We start from the raw sequence: 19,322 nt of genomic DNA on the forward strand, positions 1-19,322 counted from the left end.
ATTAGATGAAACTTGTGTGTGATGGAAAAATAATAAAACGAAGCTGGGCACTCTCTCCCCTCCCCCTTGCCTCTCCTGCAATCTCTTTTTTCCACTTCCTTCTGCCATTCTTTGCTCATGCAAAACAGGACCAGCTCCAGGCTATTGCATGACCCAAGAATGACCATGTTCCACTGCCAAAAAATAGCCCTCTTAACACTATCATACTGAAACAATGGGAGGGCTGTCACCTGTCTGCTTAAGGGTTTGCCGTGGTTCTTATCTCACAATAGAAAAACAATTTATCCCCCATTTAACACCTATCCAAACCTATCCTCCAATCAGATCCTTCAGATTTCCCACCTCTCAACCTCAAAAGTGTATAAATTCTATGCTTTTCTATTGTTCAGTGTCCCTCTTTCTTGAAAGCAGGCACCCAGTGATCATTGTAATAAACATGGTTCTTCTCCTCAGCGTTGTGCTCCTGTCTTTGGCAAAAATTCCACGACATGTGTTTGATACCAACATCATGAACCCCCTTCCCCTTTCCAATTCAGTTGGAGATTTTGTTTCATTTTCTTGTACAATGGAAATAATGTTTCAATGAAAGTGGTTTTTAATCTGTTGTAGAAGTATAGCATTTCTAAGCTCCTTGTTTTCTTGATATAGTTTCTATTTCTAATTTAAAATTTAAAATTAATTTTAAAATCTTCTAATACAAAGATTTCTTTTCTTTTTCCTAAGATACATCCCCCCCCCAACCTTTGGAATACATTTCTGGAATGGATCCTTTCCTCATTCATATTTCACAACAAATCTCTCTCTTCATTCCACATATTTCTTCAGAATTTCTTGAAATTCTACCATGAAGAGCCTTGCTTCCAAGTAATACAGTGATTAAGGGGTAGTTGAGGAGTGGGAAGACCCAGATTCAAGTGCACACTCAGCCAAAGGAGCTCACTGTGTAGCTCACTGTGTAACTTTGTGTCCCTTACTCTCTCTCTCAGCCCAACCTACCTCAACTGATACTAGGAGAGAAATATAGGAGAAGTACTATGCGTATCTCCTTGATGACCTGAATAAAAGGCAGAATATAAACCTGGTAACAAAATAAATTGTAATTAAAAATCCAGAAACCTTATATACTGTAGTCTTTTTGCTTATCACAATAGCAACATGCATGGGAGGACTTCAGAAATCCAAAGCTCCTGCCCAATAGGTAATTTTTAATGCTTATTAATGGTCAATTTTTAAAACTCACCTATCATCCAGAACTGAATTCACATTGTTTTATGCTTTTATAAATACATTTTTTTAAATATACTTCATAGAGAAATGTACATGGAATGAAATGTATCTTAAGGTCCTACAATCCCCACCCCCATCAGAAAATACAAAGCAAAATGTGGATAACTTATCATTAATACATCTTACCTGTGGAACTTTGTAAGTGCTTAAAATATCTGCCATATCAAAAGAGATTTCAGGATCAAGGGCCCCAACAACTGACATGAGTTTGTTCAGAATGCCACACTTATAGTTGAGAATGAATCTGTTGTGACTGGAGAAAAGTTCCATTGTGGCATGATATGTGTACTCCCCACCATAAGTGTCATAGATTCTGAAGCCCAAGGTGATGTTAGGTAAGAGCTGAGGGTTTTCATTGATCATCTTCACAGCAAATAACATGGTCAAGACATGCTGATAATACTTAGTCAGGACTCTGCAATGGGAATTAGATGCTGTATCAAATGAAATTCTGCACCTAAAAGGGACAGCGAAACTAAACTCCATTAAAAAAAAGTCTTAAAAACTAATAATCACTGTTTCATATTAACTGATTAATAGATTTTCCCTCTGTTTAAATATTGTGTAATTACTTTTCAGTGGAATCATTACTGGGTGTTCTTAAGTGGACTTGCTATTTCTAAGTAATTTTAATTAAATGGAACTGAGCAGAATTATTGCCATGCATGTAAAATAGACATTGAACTAGAGCTGTGGAGTACAGTTGCTTTTTCTTCGGCTAGAGGTTTCATTTCAGGGACTGCAAACTGCAAACCAGTTTAGTCTAGTGGTTAAAGCTCCAGGCTAGAAACAAGGAGATTGTGAGTTCTAGTCCCTCCCTTGGCATGAATGTCGGCTGGGTGATTTTGGGTCAGTCACTCTCTCTCAGCCCCCAACATCAGGCTTAGGTGACAAGCTGGTCATTCAATTCCTGTCACAACCAACGGATCAATATTCGGTTGATCCAAAAAAAGCGGACCCTGCCCATGTGGGAAAAATGCTAGGAGGAGGAGGAAGAGGAGAAGAAGAAGAAGAAGAAGAAGAAGAAGAAGAAGAAGAAGAAGAAGAAGAAGAAGAAGAAGAAGAAGAAGGGGGAGGGGAGGGGGAGGGGGAGGGGGAAAAGAAATGGCAAAGATGTTGAATATAGTCTAGTTTAGCCTTTCCTAGAAATTTATTTATTTATTTATTTATTTATTTATTTATGGAGGCTCCAGCAACAATAACACCACAAGTATGCCATAGTGAGTATTAATAATAATTACTGTTGTTATTATTTATTGTAAATCTGTTAATCTTTGCTGTAAGAACTATATACGAGGAGAACATGAGAAGAAGAAAAAAATAACATAAGTAAAAAGGGAGAATGCAGTATTTACTGATTAAATAACACTGAGGGCAGGTGTTTTTCCTCCCCCTGCCCAAATGTGTCACTACATCATCATAGCATTATTCCTGGAAGGAAACAGCTTGTATAGAATTTTCTTTGCTCATATATTGAGGTAAAATACACTACATCTCTGACTAACTTATGTTCCTATGGTTAAATACAAACTGACATTTTTGCAAAGTCACTTTTATGAGCTGATCCTGTAATTCCCATTCCCAAGGGGAAAAATCTGTCAGAATCTGTTAATCATGAAATAGTGAATGATTTGTTTTTTTCCCCTTGATTTAAGGAACAAGGTGTTTGTTTCCTTTAGAACTCATAAGGAAATACTATTTGAATGGGGGGGAAAAGGAACTAATTTTACCTGGGAAAGTCTGTATTTCCATCACAGTAGGTAATTTTGATTCATAGAAAAGAACTATTAGAAGTGTATCGTTTTAAGTGAAACAACAACAACAATAAAATAGTGTCTTACAAGGGTTCACCAACAACAGAATGATGGGGATCTTCCTCAAAGATTTCTACAACTGTAGGCATGTAAGTAAAAGAAGTAATGCCACCAATGATTAGGTCACCAGGTTGGAAATAATTGTGAACAATTGGGTAAGGGTCTCTATTTCTGCATGTTATTATTTGAGTCTTATAAGCCATATGTGACAGTAGCAGTAGGAAAAGATTCAATGTCATAATAATAAATATTCATCCCAGTTGACAACGTACAACTTATTTTGATGCCATGCTTAAGAGTCTCCACTAATGGATTAGTTTGAGCTGAACCTCTCTGGTGTTCCTCATCGAACTCCATTCAGTTCTGAACCTCTGAATAAAACTGGTCCTGAGAGATCATTCTGACAGTGATCTTACCTACCTCTAATCTCTAAGAACAGATTTTTAAAAAACACATGAAGTATTTATACTGTACCTCAGCACTTGGTCCGCATTCTTCTGAGTAATAATAAATTGTCATTCAGGCTTTAAGGAACAGCAAAGTTAATAACAGACTTTTTGATAATTATAAGATGGAGAGACAATTGTAACTTTTAAATGTCAATTTCTCTATGGAATTAAGAATATGGTTTCAATTTTGAACACAGTACTAATGAAATAGCAAAAGTGGAATGGATCAGTCAATCATCCAAATAATGAAGGAACTACTTTTGAGATGAAGGGAACGGATACATGGCAAAACTGAGAAATCTATGTTTGATTCTAAAGCCTGGTCAAGTTCTAAAGGCAAAAAAAAAAAAAAAGCTTCAGAAAATATGAGGACACAGTTTCAGCTATTTGCAACTTCTTATCCAAGATGCATCTTTTTTTTTCCCAGACTCATAGAGTTGCTACCAAAAATTATGTTCAGTTTAAGGAATTGCTTACCCATTACCATGTGTAAAAATGCAAAATGTTATCAATATATATCTTTATTAAAGTTTATACATATAAAAATTTATACAAAACTAAGAAACCTACAAACAAACAAAAAGAAAAGAGAAAAAGAAAAGAAAGAGAAAAGAGAAAAGGGAAAAAAGAGAAAAGAGAAAAGAGAAAAGAGAAAGAAAGAAATATAAAAGATGACCTCCCCCTCCCTCCAAACAAGCAGATGCATTAACAGTAATTTAACATCTCTAATATTACTTTAAAAAGCCCTCTTCATCCCCTTTCTCATCGCTAAACAATAACCAAATTATGAAAAACATTCAACAATCAATCTAATCAGCAAAATCATTAAGAATGCCAGCAATAATAAACTATATATTTTAAGCTTAAACAAACAGGTTTGTTTTGCATTTTAACTTCTACTTTTTTTCTAAAAAGTAAAACCTAAAAGATCTCTCCCCTTAAACATACAAAAGACCAATAATATTCACAAATGTATTTTAAACTAAACAGGTATAAAACATCGTCTTAGTCCTGGTCAGAAAAAGAAAATTCAATATTAACAATCCAAGATCAAAGCACAGATCATTTAACCCTGATCTGATAAATCCACTTTGAATTTCCTTCTCTTCTTTTTGAAAGAGTCAGTCTTCAATCTCTTCTCCAAATAAAACCCCAAATGCCAACTTCTCATCATTCTCTCCCTATCTATTTTCAGAAAAGCTTTCAGAGATTTGGTGTTTTAGGTGCTCTTGAAGGCCTCTAAGAAATGTAGACTCCTGATGACCAACTCTATAAACTGGGGAAAATGACTGAGAAGATCTGGTCCCAAATCAGTCACAAAATGAGATGGTAGCACCTGAAAATGGACCTCTTCTCACAATCTAATGAGTGCTGACAGTATGCTGAGAAAAGACACTCATATAACACAGGTCTAAAGCTATTCAAGGTACTAAAAGTGGTAACTTACACTTGATATCTCATCAAGATACCCTTGAACGGCCAGTGTCTCAAAAAACAGACAAAACAATACTCTTTCTAAATAACCCCAGAAACTAAGTTGGCTGTTGGATTTTGAAGCCTGATATACAATGCCTTGCAATAGTTCATAGTGGAGGTTCCCAACTGATGCATCACTATTTGAGTTTGTTCCCTTCATTAAATGGGTGGAAGAGTGATTGGCACAGCTGATGAAAAAGTGCTTTCCTCAGTTCGAGACACCATAGTAAGACCTGAGAACCCAAGAACACTCCCATAATGCATTCCTATTCTTTCTGGGGAACTGTAACCCCATTCAAAACAGGAGAACCCACCCCAGTCTCCAATATCCACACCTAACCCCACAGTAAGCACCTTGCCTCTCCATAACCTTCCCCAACCATGGACGATTGGAGACTGACCTACAATTATTAACCCCCAAGGAATCCACAATAGGATCTTAAGAAGAGATGTGAGCATCACCTATTCTAAATAAGAAGTAATTCTGCCCTTTCTCATTAATGATGATAATTTAGTCATTTCCAATCATCTGTTTGCATGCTAAAATTAGCCACATTGGACAAAGATTGCAAATACAGGTAGTGGGCCATATTACATCAAAAAGCCTGCCTTCTTCCTCAGGAACCATGAACTAAAAGTTTAATCCTGCAACAGTGATAATTGGCCTGTGGAAATAGTAGAGACCAGGTCAGACCAGATGTGAAAGATTTAATCTGCCAACAATTGGTTCATTTAAAGTGCTGTAATCAAACATAGGTTCTAGAAGCAAATTTATAACAGAAGGACCTTGAATTAAATCCTCTACAACTTAGGAAAGCTCTGATGGACATGAACTTGCCAAATTATCAGGTCAGTTCTATGTGTCTGAACAATTAACTGTTCTGTGCACTGCCAAAATGGTGTGCAAGCATTAATTAATATTAAATTAATATTGCTTGTCATTGGTAATCAACTGGAACTTTAATAGAATGTTCTGAATGTACAGTACACTGTGGCCAAACTGTAGTAAAGTTGTGAAGACCTTGTCAAACTATGTATGAATATTCAATTCAGATGTGTCCATTCTGGCACAAAGTTCCAAGGTCATTCATTTGTTGAATGATCACTCAAGACATCATCACCATCATCATACCACCATTAGGAATGTATACCTTGTTTTCATTCTGTTCTTATACTGCTCATATTACTTTCTAAATCCTAGAATATGCAGGCCAGTAGCTTGCAGTAGTGTTGGTTAATCTGTAAAATGTCAGGAGTTACCAGAAGTAAGGAAGATAACTTGGGTGCTAAGGATGTGGTTACACAAGTATGCAACTGGGAAAAAGTCAGAAGCAGCAAAAATAGGATCCTTGGAGATTCTAAGATAAATAGAGGTAGAAATTCAGGGGAAAATATGACAGTTTGGAGTCAGGTAGGAATCCTAATTAGAAGAGAGGTCTATCCTAATTAGAAGGAGGGGTTCTATCCAAAGGAGTAGAGAGGGAAGAAATTAAAGTCATAGTCTGAGAAGTTATTAAAAACTATGGAACTTTGTGAGAAAAAGACAGCCCAGGGAGATAAAAAAAGGTGTAAGGGACAAAGCTTTAAACTAAGAGGGAAAGAAAGATTACTTATGAAAGGGAAAAGGGAGTGGTTTTCATTCTCTAGGGGCAGGGAAGGATTTCCTTGGGATTTCCTCCAAGAAGGGAGGGAGGGAGGGAGGGAGGGAGGGGAGGGAATGTAAATAATTCAGGAGATTGGCTGGCAGGAGAGCAATTGGCTGACATGATTCATCAGCTAGGAAACTGCACCTAAGATTCCCCATTGGTGGTTGGAAATGGTGTTCTATTATTAAAATAATAGAATATTCTATTTTTTTAAAGTGAAATTGATAAAATCTGAAAGGAATTTGTTGAGAGGCCCCATAGAAAATCAGCTTCTTAATGACAGGACCAGATTCTGTCTCAAAACAAGCAATTTTTTCAGTAAACTGGAATACCAGCTATGCTACCATATGTATTCTGGCAATGCTATGATGAGGTGAAATAACATTGCTGGGCTACCTGGCTCAAACACAGCAGATGCTAAATAAACATTCAATATGGCATAGCAAGATGAAATCTTTATTACATACTAGAATGAAGCCACACAATTAATCTCTATCAATGTAAGGGTACAATCTTGTCTTATACCCACTAAAATATAACTGAGGTATGGTTAGCTGTATGATGGCATGTAAGGTAGTCTTTACATTAGACATTCAAGCTTGCACAGAAATGTTAGTAAGAATGGGGTAAAATTGGGCTTTATTTGTAATTGTGGCATCCTGGAGAAAATGTGCTAACACTGACCAATACTATGCATTCATTTACCAGGGACTGCTATATGTGGCACATATACACCTAAGATAAACAGCTGATTGGCATGCTGGCTGTGGTGACTTAATTGTCCAGCTGTTGCTGATTCTCTAAAAGCTCTTCTGTAGCTCAAGGTAAGGTAGGAGATAATCACTGCACATTTCTGTCCCAGGTTGCCTAAAGTCCCAACATGGGATATGAACTGTGCTGGCAAGATAAAAAAGCAGTCCAGTCCCATCCAGCCATCTGGTCTGGGGAAAGCCTGAGGGATTCCCATAAACTCATCCCTTGCCAACTTCATCCACAAACCCTCACAACATGCTAAAAAAAACAGCATTGCAACAAACCTGAGCACCATGATAGAAATATATATGTGTGTTTAGGTGTGTGCATCTACATGTATATAAAGCAGCTCTGCAGAGATGAAAAAAGAGGTTCATATTCCTCTTCCAAAGTGCCATTCTCTCCTTATCATCTTTTCTAGTTATATATTAAAAAAAAAAAGACTCCCAAACCTGATGTCAAATCTTTTTCTCTATGGATATTATCTTCATTGGATCAATAAATTCACATTCTTTCTGTACTGTCATTCTGGAGAGTGGTATGTTATCCCTCATCCCTACTAACTAAGCTTATAAGAGATACAGGAGGAATCTTTTAAAAAACCTTTTCACTGAAACCCATGAAGCTTGCACTCTAAAAGCTAGCAGAGTCCTCCAAGGATTTATATTCCTTCCTATTTTTATTGTACCAAAATAAAAAACACACCAGGAATTTTGATGCTTACCCAGGAGAGACCATGAAATCTTTGTTTGATTGATTGTTTTTGGAACTGAATCTTGAATCTCTAAGCAGTTTGAATCAGGTGAGTAGCTTTACCTCCAAACTCAGACTGCTATAAAGAATCACTTTCTCTTCAAAACAAACTGAATGATGGCTGATTCACAGCAGCCTAATACACATATGATAAACTAGAATATTTCCAACAATTTTCTGTTCAGCAATTACCTATAAACTATAGGAATAGGTAGAGGAGAAGTAGAGGTACAGATAAAGATAAAGATAAAGATAAAGATAAAGATAAAGATAAAGATAAAGATAAAGATAAAGATAAAGATAAAGATAAAGATAAAGATAAAGATAAAGATAAAGATAAAGATAAAGATAAAGATAAAGATGTTGTAAATAATGGAAATTTCAAAGAAAGATTACTAAAAGAGAAAAATAATGAAAATAGGAGTTTCCTATGTGTATTACTTATTTTTTCTCTTAATGAGTTGTTCTCTGTTGTTTAGCTGTGGCCTAAGAATAATTATGTAACATTTGGGGAAATATATGCAGCCCAGCAACCCAGCACTAGAGGCCAAAATGGAGAAAACCTCCACAGCCACCATGTATTTCCCTTTGGTGCTCAGGTAGGATGGAACAAAGGAGAGCCACACACTGCAGAAGATCAGCATGCTGAACGTGAGACATTTGGCCTCGTTGAAACTGCTGGGGAGCTTCCTGGAGAAAAATGCTACCGTGAAACTGGCAACCGCCAGAAGGCCCATGTAGCCCAGGACACAGTAGAACATAGTAGGTGAGCCTTCATTGCACTGCAGTATGATTTCCTGACTTTCTGAATGGGTGTCAACATCAGGGAAAGGTGGAAATGTGAAGAGCCACACTATGCAGATGCCTGCTTGAATCAGGGAACAAGAGAGAACAATGGAGGTGGCGAGTCCTCTTCCCACCCATTTCCTCATCCTGGATCCTGGCTTGGTGGCCATGAAAGCCACAACCACAGTGATGGTTTTAGCCAGCACAGAAGACACAGCCACTGAGAAGATGATGCCAAAGCTAATTTGTCGGAGGAGACATATTATATCACCTGGTGCAATGAGGAACTGCAGTGAGCAAAGGAAGCAGAGGAGAAGGGAGATGAGTAGAACATAAGTGAGATTTTGGTTATTGGCCTTAACAATGGGAGTATGGTGATACTTGAAAAATGTTGCCAGCACCACAACTGTGCAGAAAGAAAAAAGAAATGCCAGAATGGTTAGACATATTCCCATTGGTTCTTCATAGGACAAGAAAGATATTTTCTTCGGAAGACAAAAATCTTGGTCCATGCTTGGATATTGATCTTCTGGGCATTTGGAACAGTCATCCATGTCTGGAATATAAATATATATATGTATAATTATGTTTATATATTTAAATGTGTCTGTGTCTGTGTTTGTGTTCTATGGTCATTCTATTATTGTTGTTACTACACAGGTCTTTGATATTCCTTTCCTTTTAAAAAGATGGCACTGATATTATCCATCTGAACTTATTCTCTTTTATTTGGGACTTAATGAGCAGAGTGTACAAGGCAATTTTCTCTTTAGGGGTTCATGCCCTAAAATAATATGTACTTCATTGTGACATGTTGATGTAGCATGGATGATGTTGGCATGAATAGAAAAGGGCTAAGTTATTCAAGCTCCCCCAATTCATGCAATGCCAGCCTGTTTTAAAGTAGTTACCTGAAATCCTTTCAAAGGGTTGGGGAATCCTTTTTCTGTGGAGAGGGCAAACTCTGCCAACAAACAAAAGAATATAACTCAGCTTCCATACTTACATGCTCATAGGTCTGCCTGGTGTGTTCTAACTGAAAGTAATTTAATTCATGGTGCCTCTTACCCTTCTGGCTTGACACTTTCTCTTTGGGACATGGATGGCAATCATAGCAGCAAAATGGCTTCCCCTCCTGCCTTCTCCTGAAATAACCAGGGAAGCAGCTCTCTGTACACACTGAAACAGGTACAGTCTGCCCAATACATAAGAAAGAAAGAAAGAAAGAAAGAAAGAAAGAAAGAAAGAAAGAAAGAAAGAAAGAAAGAAAGAAAGAAAGAAAGAAAAAGAATGTTAGCGTTCAATCATTGATTTGGGAAAAAAAAAAGTTGAAAAATCAGTTTGGTTTCTTTTTTCTGTTCTGTACAATGAGACCACTTACAAGAGGATTGCTGAATGTGATGATAGTAGAGCTAGAACAAGGCATATTCAAAAGTTACCACACATTTTGACCAAAATTTCAGATGTGGAGTATAAACACAAGTCTATTTGTAATAATAAAGTAATAAAGGGAATTGTTAGCCAAAAAACCCAAAAAAACAATACAGAGAGAGAGCTAGAAAAAGAGAACTTCCTAGGTTACATATAATTAAAACATATCAGTCATCAATATACTGATCAGAATTATGCATTTTCTAAATTAGCCTACAGAAAGAAAGAAAGAAAGAAAGAAAGAAAGAAAGAAAGAAAGAAAGAAAGAAAGAAAGAAAGAAAGAAAGAAAGAAAGAAAGAAAGAAATAAAGAAAGAAAGAAAAAGAATGTTAGCGTTCAATCATTGATTTGGGAAAAAAAAAAGTTGAAAAATCAGTTTGGTTTCTTTTTTCTGTTCTGTACAATGAGACCACTTACAAGAGGATTGCTGAATGTGATGATAGTAGAGCTAGAACAAGGCATATTCAAAAGTTACCACACATTTTGACCAAAATTTCAGATGTGGAGTATAAACACAAGTCTATTTGTAATAATAAAGTAATAAAGGGAATTGTTAGCCAAAAAACCCAAAAAAACAATACAGAGAGAGAGCTAGAAAAAGAGAACTTCCTAGGTTACATATAATTAAAACATATCAGTCATCAATATACTGATCAGAATTATGCATTTTCTAAATTAGCCTACAGAAAGAAAGAAAGAAAGAAAGAAAGAAAGAAAGAAAGAAAGAAAGAAAGAAAGAAAGAAAGAAAGAAAGAAAGAAAGAAAGAAAGAAAGAAAGAAAGAAAGGTGAGAGATGGAGATGCTAAAGTTAGAAGCAGAAATAAAGTTGTTACTCAATCCAGATGACAATTTAGAAGCAACTTGTGTGGACCCACACCTCTAATTAATATATTTACGAAGATAAATCAGTTTTACTAGAGGTACATATATCATGTAGCATTTCACTGGAATATACATACATACATATATGCATATATATATACATACATACATACACATATACATATACTAATTATATATAAACCAAAAAACCAAAGAACCACCAAAACCTTGTAACCATTTTATAATAAAACCACTCTAAGAAAATTAGTTAGTCTTATTTGTTTCCATTTTGAGAACATTGGAACTGTGGAGGCAATTTCATATAAATATAATCTGGTACAGAGGTTAATTTAAGATGCAATGGAAGAGACTCTCCCTTACTTAACACTGAATGAGGGAGAAAACAAGGTTTTTTCTCTCCCTCTTACTTCTGCTTTTGCTCTGCGAAGGAAATTAGAGAACAGCCTACCCCTTGATGCCAGCTTCAGAAAGCTCTGAAGTAAAATAGTGCCTCCAGTCACTAGCAGGACTTTTCTAAATTACAATTGCCTCTGCTGCCTTGGGTTTGCAGCTGGTGCCAAACCAGAAACAATGGATGAACCAGTTTGCAAGAGGGAATCTGTGCCCCTTCAGGTCTCCTTCAGGTCTGTTCTCTCATTCAAGATTAAATCATGGGTAAGGACAGAGTTATTACAAGGAGACCTGGTATTCATGCACAACAACCAGAAACCCAGGCTTTTGAACACCTCACAACCGGTTTCTTAGGATCTGAATGATACCTCATTCCAAACCACTGGATAACATCTAGAGTGGCTTTACTAGCAGGGAGTGAGAACCAAATCCTGTGGCACCCTCATGGAAGCAGCCAATGGATTCTCTCTCCTCTCCCACAGCCATAGATTGGAACCACCCACTCAGAAGGGAATAGAACTAATTAGACAACCCATGACTAATTGGGTCATTGTTTCAGAGATACATTTTAAGAATTTGTAAATTAATTTGCTATCTGGTACAAATGTATCTGGTATGACTTCAATCAAAGGTAATAGAATTAAGTAGATGTATATGTAACTACCCTATCCTTTACAAAAATTGTTGTGTTAAAATGTTATCTATCATCTCCATCTATCTGCATTGTCTTTTTAACCTTTACTGCAACACGTTTGGAAACCCAATAATATTTTGTATAATAATTTAGGTATGCTTGCTTTTCAGAAATTTTGAATTCTTACATTGCTTACATTTCTTCCCACTTCTGAACATATAAAATCAATTGAAAGAATAACCCTACAATATAATTTCTCTGTTAAATGATATACAGCTATCATTTGGATATAATCCCAATCATTCAAGCCAAATCACCTACATTTAGAACTTACTTGGTTGAAAGAGCTGTGCCACGTGACGGCTTCCTCATGAATGGTGAACATTTTGTCTTCAGCAGCCCAGGGATCCAGCTTCCCAACTTTCACTCGATGGAAGGACTGGTTTGGGAATGTGACCCAGTTCTCAATATCCAGTCCTGTAACCAGTTCTCCATTTTGGTTGAAAGAAATTTCATCTCCAACACTGTTGTTAAATAAGACTTTTTTCAAAAAGAAGTGAAGCTGAATATAAAAGCAATGTGAACATATTTGTAAAAAGAAAAGAGGAGCGAGAGTGAACGTGAGAGAGAACATGGTTAATATAGAGAATTGCATGATAACTCAAAACAGTTGACATAGGTTGGGCTTCTTACTAATTTACAATGTTCTGGTGTTCCTCCAGGGACATTAACTTTTGTTTATATTCCACCATTGATCAAAATGAGGCTTGGTAGCCTACAAACTAGATTAAAAGAAATCTAGTCCAATAAAATCATAGATCTAAGACATTTTTATACTGAAAAATATTCCACATTAGGAAAAAAAAAGATGAGGAAAGATCTAAAGATGATAATGTTTGCACTATTTTTGGTGAGTACTAGAGCAAGCTTCTCCCCAAGTGTCATTGGAGATATACAGATCAGGAAAAATCTAATCAATTTAATTTTTATCTCAACGTTTAAAATTAAATAGCCATAAAAAGAATGGTTGCACATACTTGTTAAAATGTCAAAATTATCTTTAATGGCTAAAAATCTGGTTTCCATGCTTTTTGATGAAGAAGGAAGGAAGGAAGGAAGGAAGGAAGGAAGGAAGGAAGGAAGGAAGGAAGGAAGGAAGGAAGGAAGGAAGGAAGGAAGGGAGGGAGGGAGGGAGGGAGGGAGGGAGGGAGGGAGGGAGGGAGGGAGTCGATTTTCCTGCTTGTGGAAGATACCATGGTGATGAAGAGAAAAGGATTAGATTCAGTGACTGATAAGTTTCTGCTCAAATTGTAGTGATCCTTACAATCATTCTTACATGCATGGGAACATTATGAAGATTATGGGGATACATTTACATCTTTCACAACTGAAAAGGAGAAGATTAAAGCTGAAATAATGGTTAACTCACTTGGAGTGAACATATTTCTCTACCCTGTCCTATGATTAATTGACAATTCAATTCACCTATCCTCTGTGACCCTTTGCCTGTGTGTGACAATCACTAGATTGGAAAGGGTGGAATATAACCATGATAACTGCGTCAAAAAGCTTTTTTGAACCTGACATGTGGAAAATGTCTTCTGAGCTCAGAAGGGAATGCAGAGAGAAGAACAGTACTTAGTTTAATGAAGGTTGGTACTTCAATCAGAGCAAACTTTGAACATTCAAACATTAATGGATTTCATCTCCTGCAGCTTTTCTTCATTCTTTAGATCTAGGGGCTGACATCCCCTCCATGTTTTCCCATGAGCAGGACTCTTATATCTGTTTCCTCTTGCCAATGTCCAGGTGTAATTTACATCTGACACTTCAAAGTTATTTTCTTTTTTCCTTTTCATCCAAATAAGTGTATATTTTAATAATGCATGTATAGATTCTGTAGGCCTCGCAGTATTATAAATGTCCAGCCTTCATTCCTTCATCACTTTTGCAATTCATGTTGGGTTTCTTTTGGCATCTATGCATATATCTTAGAACCCACACTCTGATGGGAACTTTCCATACCATCACTTGAATGGCATTCCAACTATGACATTTTGGGGGACAAACACAGAAAGAAAGTACTTTGAGATTAACAATTTCACAAAAACAATGTGAGAGATAAAGAGGAAGGTCAGAAGACATTCCTGATTTTCTATCTACATCACACTGCTCTTTGGGTTCAGGAGGCTGGGAGGTGCAGAAAAGTCAGTGCAGCTGAAGTCCTATTTCCAACATGTTTGACTGCTCAGAAAATTACCTGCCATGGTTTAACATCCTGAAGATTCTTTTTCCTGCCATTCAGCTTTTTTCTGTGTTGTTGTTGGACCAACTGCATATCATGTAAAGCATGTGCCACAGCATAAACTGCATTGTATATAGTGTAACTATGACTGGTCATCCTTATTTCAAAAAAAGCACCAGGAAGGCTTTCCAGTTTCTCCTGCCCAGTGCAGACATCCTCCATTTCCTCATTCCCAGATGGATTTGGAAAAACACAACCGAATGCATGCTCCCACACATCTTTGACAAAACCATCTTCTTTTGATGAGAAGGGGTTTCTTGTCTGAAGGAAATGCTGGAATCCTTCAACTTCCTTTGAGGAAGCTGCAAAAGACAGTGTACCATGGAGGACTTGGATATCCCAGCCTTTCTGATAAAAGAATGATGCAAGACCCATTTCGGAAGCCATAATCCACACTTTGCCTTTAGGCTTTATAGAAACTATTTCTATTTCAGGTAGATGTAACAACCATCTCAAGTGTAGAGCATATTTGTCATTGATTACCATAGCATTGGCTTTGCTGTTATTAAAAAGGTAATACGTTTTCACAAACCATTTCAGGTCATCAAAAATATTATTAATATAAAATGGCTGGAGTCGTTCTAAGAATGCAACACAGATATGATGGTGAGAAAATATTGAAAAAATTAGGTGTTCAAAAATTGCTCCACCATATCCTTTCACAAGTATCCCAACCCAGGTCCACCTGAAGTGCAAAAGTAGCTGAAGAACCCCTTTGAAATGGAATTCTTCACTTGGAAACATGTGGTAATAGAAGGCAATTTCAGTTTTACCATCCATACTTGGAGTACCATATAGGAACTATAGAAAAGGAAGGAAGGAAGGAAGGAAGGAAGGAAGGAAGGAAGGAAGGAAGGAAGGAAGGAAGGAAGGAAGGAAGGAAGGAAGGAAGGAAGGAAAAGAAAAAAAGAAATTGACAAAAGGAAATATGTAACCTCTGTTCTGAAATATAAAAGTTCTGAAATGTATATGTCTTCAAATTATTTATGTGCTATTTGTGAGACTCGTTTGGACTAGATACTGCAGTCCTCATGATTCTATGAATTTCCTTCCCTTTTCTGCTTAAATTGGAGATTTTTTTTTCCTTCCTACAACAGAAATAATGTTACTGTGAAAGTTGTTTATAATATCTTTTAAAGCAAGATAAAATTTATAAACTTGTACTCACTGTACAAACTATTTACCTTATATATAGTCTATATATAGTCTAAATAATCTATAACTTCTATACCTTCTCAATTTATTAAGAATTTTTTTGTTGAGTTCTAACTAATCTAATATTATATACAGTATATATATATATATATATATATATATATATATATATTGTGTGTGTGTGTGTATTATGTATATTTATATAATTGGATATCAAGTAACTTAGTAACAGAAATCTGTAATGCATTGAGAAAATAAAAATGTGCTAAAAATTATATAGACAGATAATATACGCATCCATATTTACTGCACTGTATATCAAAAGTGTTACCAAAGGTATGTTTGTTGAAATTAAGATAAAATATAACATTCACTCAGTTTTGATTTAATTGTGGTTCCTGCCTCTGATATTTCATTATTTTAACTTTATCTATAATCTTTTCTAACATGGCTATTGAAGAGGGCTTATTGATTTACAGTTCAATTGTTTAATTACCTAAGGTTTTCCCATGTTGAGCAATTATTATTTTAGCTGCTAAGATTCATTATATAGGGAGTATCTTGTTTTAAAGCTAGAGATTCAGTCTTATGAATAAATTCAATAACCCTAATTCTGGGGAACATTCAGTTCTTTGTTTAGTAATGACACTTATCTCACCAAAAATTTATGTTCAAAGAGTTTAACTTTATCCAAGGACTACCACATATGAAAAAGGATGCTTTTTGCAGACATTCTTTCCAACATTGGAAGAATAATTAGGATATATGTGTGCTGCTCTGATTGGAGAAGTGACAACAATGAAGACTCTCCCACTGAAGTTCTTGCATTGAAGCTGATTTCCACAATGCCTACCATTTTGTCTCCCGTATATACCACGATCTTTATCCCAAGCTTGCCTTAAACCAAGAGGTGGATCTCCAATTTATAATTGCAATATTACAACTGCAATATATTACAAATATATTGTAGCCTATATATTTTTGAAATTGTTCTTTTTAGTTGTTCTAGAAATGTAAGTATTCCATTCTCAAAACTTCTTATTACCACATGTTTCAATAGGGAGGGCAAACCCCAGGTTCCTTCTTTTAAATCTTGTCATTTTATGGCAAACAGGCCTTTTCTGGGGTTCCCTTGTCCTCTGGAATGTTCTCTCCATGACATATGACATAGGATATAATCAGCTAAGACTTGGCTCTGGTGCTTCTAACATCTAATATCTAACATGAATAACTTTGGCCACTCTTAAGGAAATGGAATCATTTAAAACTAAAAGTTTAAGTAAAACTGGTCAGAGTGATGAGGATATTTAATCTGGTGTGGGGTTAGTAGCTCACAGCAAATTTCAGCGTAAAATGGACAGTATAATAAAATATGTTTGGTGCCAATTATATTTAGCATGCTTCTTACTGATATACTAGCACTTTAGACTTTCCTTGGTTGATGTTGAGGAATTGGAAGCACTGAAGTTATTAAGGTGTGAACTAGGAAGACCCAGGTTCAGGTCCCCCTTCAGCAGAAGGGGCTCACATTTGCTCTCTCTCAGCCGAACTAGCCTCATCTAGTAGTTTTAGGGAAGTATAGGAGGAGAGAGCACTACGTATGCCTCCTTCAGCACCTGAATAGAAGGCAGGTATGAATATAAAAATGAAAAGAGATATAAATAAATAAAATTCAGAAACCTTATACTGTTTTTTGCTCATCACATGGGGAACTACAGAAATTCAAGGTTACTTCCTAGCAAGTACTTTTTAATTATTATTAATGGTCAATCTTTGACACTGTTGAATAGTCATACCAAATTCTGAAACTGAATTTGCATTTCTTTAAGGTATAATAAATATTTAAAAAAACCACACACACATCATAGAGAAATGGACTTGCAAATGGACTTGCAAATGCACATATCTTAAAAGAAAAGGCAAAGTGTAGAGAACGTATCATAAGTGCCTCTTACCTGTGGAACTTTGTAAGTGCCTAAAATATCTGCCACATCAAAAGAAATTGCTGGAGCCCCAACAACCGAGATGAGTTTATTCAGGATGCCACACATGTAGTTGGGAATGAATCTATTCTGACTGGAGAAAAGTTTCATTGTGGCATGATATGTCTGTGCCCCAGCATAGCTATCATAGATTCTGAAGCCCAAGGTGATGTTAGGTAAGAGCTGGAGGTCTTCATTGACCTTCTTCACAGCAAATATCACAGTCAAAATATGCTGGTAATACTTGGTCAGGACTCTGCAATGGGAATTAGATGCTGTGTCAAATGAAGTTCTGCAGCTAAAACAGGCTGTGAAACTAAACTCCATCAGTGTTCAGCAGAACCATTACTGGCTTTATTAAGTCTGTTAATTAAGCAATTTTGATTATATGACACTGAGCAGAATAACTGACCTGCATGTTATATAGACATTAAAGATAATTAAACATTAAGCTTTGGAATGCAGTCCCTTTTTCTTTTGCTAGAGAAGATTTCAGTGCAAAGAAATGGCATGGATTTTGATTTTAGTTCAGTTTACCTTTTCCTGAAAGGGTGCCTAAGTTCTGTTCCAGAACTGACAAGATATTATTTTAACAGCACCACAATATTGACTATGGAAAGAAAAGGGGAGGAGGAGGAGGAGGAGGAGGAGGAGGAGGAGGAGGAGGAGGAGGAGGAGGAGGAGAACATCTTACAGAGGTTCACCAGCAGCCGAATGCTTGGGAACTTCCTCAAAGCTTTCTCCATCTGCAGTTATGAAGACAAAAGAAGTAATGCCACCAATGATCACGTCACCTGGTTGAAAATACCGGTGAACAATTGGGATAGGATCTTGAATGCTGCATTTTATTGATTGAGTCTTGCAAGTCCCTTGTGGCAATAGCAAGAGAAGAAGAATCAATATCATCATGACAAATTCTCATCCCACTTGACAAGGTTTCTATGATTTCTGTACAATGCTTAAGAGTCTCCAAGAATAGGCAAACCTGAACTGAATCTCTCTCTGTCCCTCACATAACTCGCATTCTGTTCTGAACCATAGAATAAAAATCATTCTGAGATGTCATTCTGATAATGATCTTATCCACCCCTAAACTCTAAGAACAGATTTTTCAAAACACATAAAGGATTTAAACTGTCCATTAGCTGCTACTGCTCATTCTTCCAAATAAAAATTAATTGCCAATCAGGGCTTTGAGAAGCAGCAAAGTTAATAATAATGTTTTTGGTAATTATAAGGAGGAGAGAAAATTGCACCTTTTAAATTTCCATTTCTCTGTAGAATTAAGAATACACTTCTAAAATCTGAACAATACACAGTATTAGCAATTCTATCCATTAATGGAACAACAAGGCTGGAATGGGACAACAATAATCAAATATTGAAGGATATGTTTTTCAGATGAAAAGTGAGACACAAAAAGTACTGATACATTGCTGCTTGATTCTAAAGCCAGGCCAAGCTGTAGCTTTCATCCTCATTTAGAAATACTTTTATGTGTTCATGGTGACCTCACACCCAGTAGTAGCAGTAATTGATGTTATTTCACTTCTATACCAGACTTCCTAAATGTCTCAGGGTGGATTCCAGGGTAGTCTTGATGCCTTAAGGGCATGAG

The 19,322-nt window shown here is 36.3% G+C and overlaps 1 protein-coding gene across 1 annotated transcript; it reads right to left on the reverse strand.

Moving 5' to 3' along the window:
* Positions 1-8,615: 8,615 nt before the first annotated feature.
* Positions 8,616-18,610, reverse strand: LOC112542055 (vomeronasal type-2 receptor 26-like). Its single transcript, XM_088142489.1, has 5 exons — positions 18,399-18,610; positions 17,678-17,960; positions 12,597-12,824; positions 10,033-10,159; positions 8,616-9,520 (listed from the first exon to the last, which is right to left on the reverse strand). The coding sequence occupies exons 1-5, from the start codon at positions 18,608-18,610 to the stop codon at positions 8,616-8,618; spliced, it is 1,755 nt and encodes a 584-aa protein (XP_087998615.1).
* Between the last annotated feature and the right edge of the window lie 712 nt (positions 18,611-19,322).

This window comes from Python bivittatus, unplaced genomic scaffold, assembly GCF_059951505.1.
Source record: "Python bivittatus isolate LINGU-HERP-01145 unplaced genomic scaffold, Pbiv_v1 ctg000440_np1212, whole genome shotgun sequence".
Classification (NCBI taxonomy): domain Eukaryota; kingdom Metazoa; phylum Chordata; class Lepidosauria; order Squamata; family Pythonidae; genus Python; species Python bivittatus.

Bases quoted from the DNA above. Each gene is read 5' to 3' on its own strand.
- LOC112542055 (XM_088142489.1), bottom strand. From the start codon at position 18,610: ATGATATTGATTCTTCTTCTCTTGCTATTGCCACAAGGGACTTGCAAG. The intron at 17,961-18,398 runs GTAAGATGTTCT...TTCCCATTGCAG, and splicing joins TCGGCTGCTGGTGAACCTCT to AGTCCTGACCAAGTATTACC. The intron at 9,521-10,032 runs GTAAGAGGCACC...TTTATATTCCAG, and splicing joins GAAAGTGTCAAGCCAGAAGG to ACATGGATGACTGTTCCAAA.